At 32.4% G+C, this 5,398-nt stretch overlaps 1 protein-coding gene across 1 annotated transcript in view; it reads left to right on the top strand.

The window, feature by feature from the left end:
- Positions 1–5,398, top strand: part of LOC118750788 (glutamate receptor ionotropic, kainate 2) — a 46,037-nt gene that overhangs the window by 27,897 nt on the left and 12,742 nt on the right. The window contains exon 5 of the mRNA XM_036485521.1: positions 4,814–4,977. Within this exon, the coding sequence (XP_036341414.1) occupies positions 4,814–4,977 (164 nt within the window). The remainder of the gene's footprint in view (positions 1–4,813; positions 4,978–5,398) is intronic.

The following is a 5,398-nucleotide window of genomic DNA, read 5'->3' as shown; positions in this document are numbered from 1 at the left end:
TTAATTGTCTTCTATGTTTACAAAAAAGCTACATACTTTTTTTAAAATTAGCGTACGCCGTACGTGTGGATAGACTTGTGCGTGACTATTACTTGGTTAGGTCCATTCTCGAAACCGCATACACTGAACATAACACATAACACTTAAATTATGAATACGTGTAGATTTTTCTAATAGCCGTTGTTCGTTGCTTATTGTTGTTGGATTGTTTATTTTTTTTTTTAAGCATAGTTTTAGTGTTTTCGTAAAAATCGTACTTGTTTTTTTTTTTTTGGTTGCTCCTAAATTCGCAACTTTTTGTTATCGATAAGTTCCATTTTCCACTTCGTTTCCAGCATTCACATGTATCGTCCGCACCAAATCGTAAATCTTCGTTCTTCGACAAATTTTCGTTGCCCAAAAATTAGAAGTGTATAATAAATAGTAAATTGACACATAACATCCACAAACAAAGTTAATGGGCATATTAAAAAATAAATTTAAATTAAGCTAGCTTGTTATTTATGTTTAATTTTTATTCCACCGTCTCAGTGGCAACCGATTTGAAACCGCAAAAATTTTCCGATTTGCGAATATTTATTGGAGCACGTAATTTTGCGATTTGAAAAGTAAAACGCAAAATATTTGCGGTTCCGAAAATGGGAGCATGGCTGATAAGTGATCAATCGGTTTTTCTGTCTTAAAAATAATTCAACCCTACTTTCTGCGATGGATTGACCTAAAACCAATTTCCGGTCCACACGAATCGAATTAGTTGAATTGTAGATAATTACGGCATTACACATATTGGTCGTCAAATGTTTAGTCGCGCTCAGTGGTGCAAAACGAGCCACATTTCGATTAGCTGGGAAGCAGGCAGAAATTAAGAAAACAAATTCGACAACTATGATTTCTATAGATTTTCGTATGGGCTATCCGAGCCTTTGTTTTTGGAGTTGTTCCTTTTCATATTTCATTTCATTTCATTTCGAAAACATTAGTACAATAAGACTTAGCCTTTTCTAGTACAACAAGTACATACAAATTACAAATTACAAATAAAATACATACAACAATATTGAAAGTAATTATAATATAGATAAATATTACAAATACAGATCGGTGGTAAGTAATATTTTTTTTTTTTTTTATTTATTTAAGAAAGCTTATAAATATATTCTAAATATGGAACAACTCGGGCCATTTATACGGGTTTATATGAAAAAATTTGGAAAATTAATTCATTTCTTAGAAACATTCAGTAAGCAGTTTGGTAGCCCATTCAATTTAAGTAGAACAAAGTGAAAGTTTAGAACTTACCGTTAATTTTTGACCATTCTTTTTATGGAAGGTATTGCTCATTTTCACCATACAAAGAGATTGTCGAACATACTTTGTATGTCCTAGCTACATATAATAAAAGCTTGTAAAAAAGGGAGGGCGAGGCGCGTCACTTCCGCTCCGTTCGCTTGCAAGAATTAAAATTCTCACAAGATTTACACTTTAACACGTTATTTCTCAGATGTTTGTGTATAGATGAATTTAAAATTTTTACACAATAAATTGCAAACTATTTAAAAGGATTTAACAGCGCTTCTTAATACTTATTAAAAACCAAATGGCGTTTTTTTAAACATTTTTTTTAATTATGGGGGCGGTTTTAAAAAATTTAATCTAATTTCTTTTCAATGGAGCATTAATATCCCTCGCATGTTTTTTCAGACAAAAAAACTGTATATTATTGCAAAAAAATCCTATTCACAAAAGAAGCGTCTTTTGAAGTAGGTACATACAGAACTTTTTAAAACAGTTTTTCAATAAAATAAAGAAATTCCTGATAATATGCGTACACTTTGTACAACTCGCGACAAAATGATGCGGTCTAACTAAAGCTATGTAAATCCAACCATACCGTACACATAAACAACTTCAAATTTAGCAGTACCGTTAATTTCCTCATCATCCATCTAAATCGGTTGACGTGGTTCAAAGTTATGCAGTAACAAAAAAACAAAAAAATTATTACGACGAATTGATAACCTCCTCCTTTCTTTTGAAGTCGGTTAAAAATCACCGGGACGATTCCCTAGTTTGAAGAGTCTACAAATTACCGTTGATTTTCCTTCTTTTTTTTTTGTTTTGCTGACAACGCACAGTGTATCGGCTAAATAAAGCTAGCTGAAAATAATAGTTAACGTGCACCGACTTCGCTGAAACTTGACATGTGCACTAATTTTACTTAGGAATAAGGAGTTATAAGATATAGTAAACATGGGCTAGCTGCCACTCTCTGTACCCTTGTGGGTGAGTGGATGATGCATTATATAATGTCAGCATTAATATCACCGATGACAGTTAAGTCTAAGTTGGATTTTTATATCAGAATCTTATTTTTGTAAAAAGTGCAGATAGAGGGCATTGAATATAAGCCCTCGAAATGTACATACAAAGTTATTATGTTCGTCAATTTTTTTTTTATGAAAGAAAATAATAACACCATCGCGACGGTCGCCAAAAAAAAGGTAAAAAAAAAAATCGAAAAATTCTTAGCATCTTGAGACTTGCACTTTACTACTAGAATTTAATGGGCTAAAAACATGCATACTACAATTCAAGGCACACAAATACAGGTAGAAGCCATTTTGACGTTGCTCACGTGAGAACCAAACTTTCAAACTTCAACTTGTCTTGTTTTTATTATAAGCTGTTATTTTTCTATATTTCGGTACTCTTGGAATGTCATGTCGTTTGGTTTTGAATGTTTGTTAAAGCAAATTTTCATTAAAATTTGAGTTTTTTCAGTGCTGTGCAGTTTACTTTTATGTATCTGCAAAATATAGGAAAAGAGTCGTCTTTAATAACTGCTCAACAAATTAGACATAGCACTTTTGTATGGATTTTATCTTCATGCTTTTTAATATGTTGAAAACATTGCTGGAAAACCTTAAAATGTTTGCATGGAACCATGGCGCAATAAAGGTGAAGTAATGAAACAGCTTTCTCTCTTCCGACTTGTGGTGTGCGCCTTGATGTTGTCACACAAAGCGGAGGCACCTACAGTTTTACGCCGACTCCGAACGGCGATTGTATTTTTATGAGAAGCTGTTTTTCATGGCAGAAATACAGTCGGAGGTTTGCCATTGCCTGCCGAGGGACGACCGCTGTTAAGAAAAAACCTTTTTCTATATTTTTTGCGATGTTGCTTTGACCAGGGCTTGAACCCAGGTGCTGATGAGTGAAAACGCGCACTGCTTACCACTACACCACAGCGGCCGACTGCGCGAAAATCCCGTTTCGAATTATATCCATTTAAAAATAAAGGAATTTTTTACAGTACATTGCAGAAACAGTTTCCCAATAAAATAAAGGAATTCCTAGTAGGGTACACTTAATACCAGGTATTCCTTTATTGTACACCCCGAGACAAAATGATATGCCTAACAAAAGCCATGCAAGTCCATATTTCTCACTTTGTACAAAAATAAGATTTCAAAAAAGGGGCTTATTCTAGTTTGAAGTGTCTAAAGAATACCGTTTAATTTTGATTTATTTTTTGCTGTCGGCGTCACGTTTTCTTCCATACAAAGTTACTATTTTCGATAATTGGTTTTGCATGGAAGAAATAATAACACCGTCTGCAAAAAAAAATAACCAAAAATCAACGCGAATTCTTAGCCCATTGAAACTTGCGCCATAATAAGCTACAAAACTACATAATTGGAAAATTTTCTAAAAATTATGAATACAAAGTTTTTTGTTGTGGCATTTTTGTTTTATGCATTTCCCTACAAAGTTTCGAATGTGGATTTATATGGTGTTAAGTATTAACTATAATTAACTAAACTTTAACAAAAAATTATTAATCATTAAAAAACCGAAACGAAAATAATCACAACTGGTCAAGATATCGTGTCCCTATTTGTTTACATAATAGTATACATTTGCATTTTAAGCGTGTTTCCGCGAACACTGTGTAATAAAAAATTTAGACGGCAAATAAAGTATAATTTTTTTTTTTTTGGAAAAGGCCGCAGCATTCATTTTTGGAATTCAAATAAAGTATTATTCTGCGAACGGAAAGTATAGATAAGAGCGTTATGTATAGTACATGTGTATACGTTTTCATTATGAAATAAGCGTTAAAACACAAACTTACACAAAAATAAATATTTAGCGCTCAGATTTTGGTCAAGTGTTTGTCGAAAAAAAGTTTCCACCGGTTAAGAAATTAAGCTCAAATTAATTAACAAGTTAAATCAATTATTAAAGAGCGGTATCCATCGAAATGGTTTTGAAAAGGCTTTATAAATTAACTACGTATAGGAGGGTTGCCACATGTAAAAAAAAAAGTTTAAAGTTTAAGTTTAAAGGGCTAAACTAAAATTATTTAATAAGTTAAATGAATTACTAAACGATGGTTATCAATGGAAATGGGCTTAAAATCCTTTATTTAAGAACTCTATTAGGAGGATTGCCACGTGTTTAAAAAATAAATTTCCACTTAATTCATCAGTTACATGAAATATTTATAACAATGTCATACGAAAAATATTTAAGGAAATTTTAGTTCGAAAATAATTTTTAGGAGGGTTGCCGCCTATTTTGAAAGTGGTATTTCGTTTAATTATACATAAGTTACATGACGTTTTTATTGGCTGATATACACTCAAGGTTTTTTTACTTACTGTCGAAGAACGACTGCTTCAAGAAAAAAAAACCTTTTTAAATGTTGCTCGGAATCGAACTAGGGTTCTGCCAGGTAAAAGTACGCACCTCTAACCACTCGGCCACGGTGCCTTCAACATTGACACTAATCAAATTCTCTTAATTTTAGGATCCTGTCCCATAACACTTTCCATGGCTTTGATTTACGACTCTGTTCAACTATTTGCGGAAACTACGAAATATTTAACGGTGCAAACCGTACCTTTAAACTGCAGTGATCGGAGTGAAAGCGTTCTAGATGATGGCTCCACATTCAAAAATTATATGAGAACGGTATTTTTCTTTGATTTTTTATTATCTGACACCACTTTAATTTATTGAATCATTTTTTATTCTGTTAATATGCAAATTCCTTTTTTAAATCAGCTGTGTAACTTTTTTATATGAAAACAAAAATGCGTAGCACCGTCAACTAAAAAAATGCGAAAAATCAGCGGCCTAGATACTTAAAATTTGCACTTTGTGATACTAAAATTTTATGGGCTACAAACTTTAATACCAAAATTTTGCCTAAACATGCTGATAAAGAAGTTAGATATATTGGTCAAACTTTGCAGAATTTTCATAATTTTTTTACAAAGTCTGAAATTTGGCTTTATCACACTGTTCCTGAATTAGTTAAAAGTCCACTAAAACGTACGACGAAAATTGAAAATGCAACTTTGTTCGTTATCACCTACGTAACCGAAATCCA

This window comes from Rhagoletis pomonella, unplaced genomic scaffold (genome assembly GCF_013731165.1).
Source record: "Rhagoletis pomonella isolate Grant_MI unplaced genomic scaffold, Rhpom_1.0 Rhpom_scaffold_00393, whole genome shotgun sequence".
In the NCBI taxonomy this organism is placed as follows: Eukaryota; Metazoa; Arthropoda; class Insecta; order Diptera; family Tephritidae; genus Rhagoletis; species Rhagoletis pomonella.
This window is presented reverse-complemented; position numbering and strand designations above follow the sequence as displayed.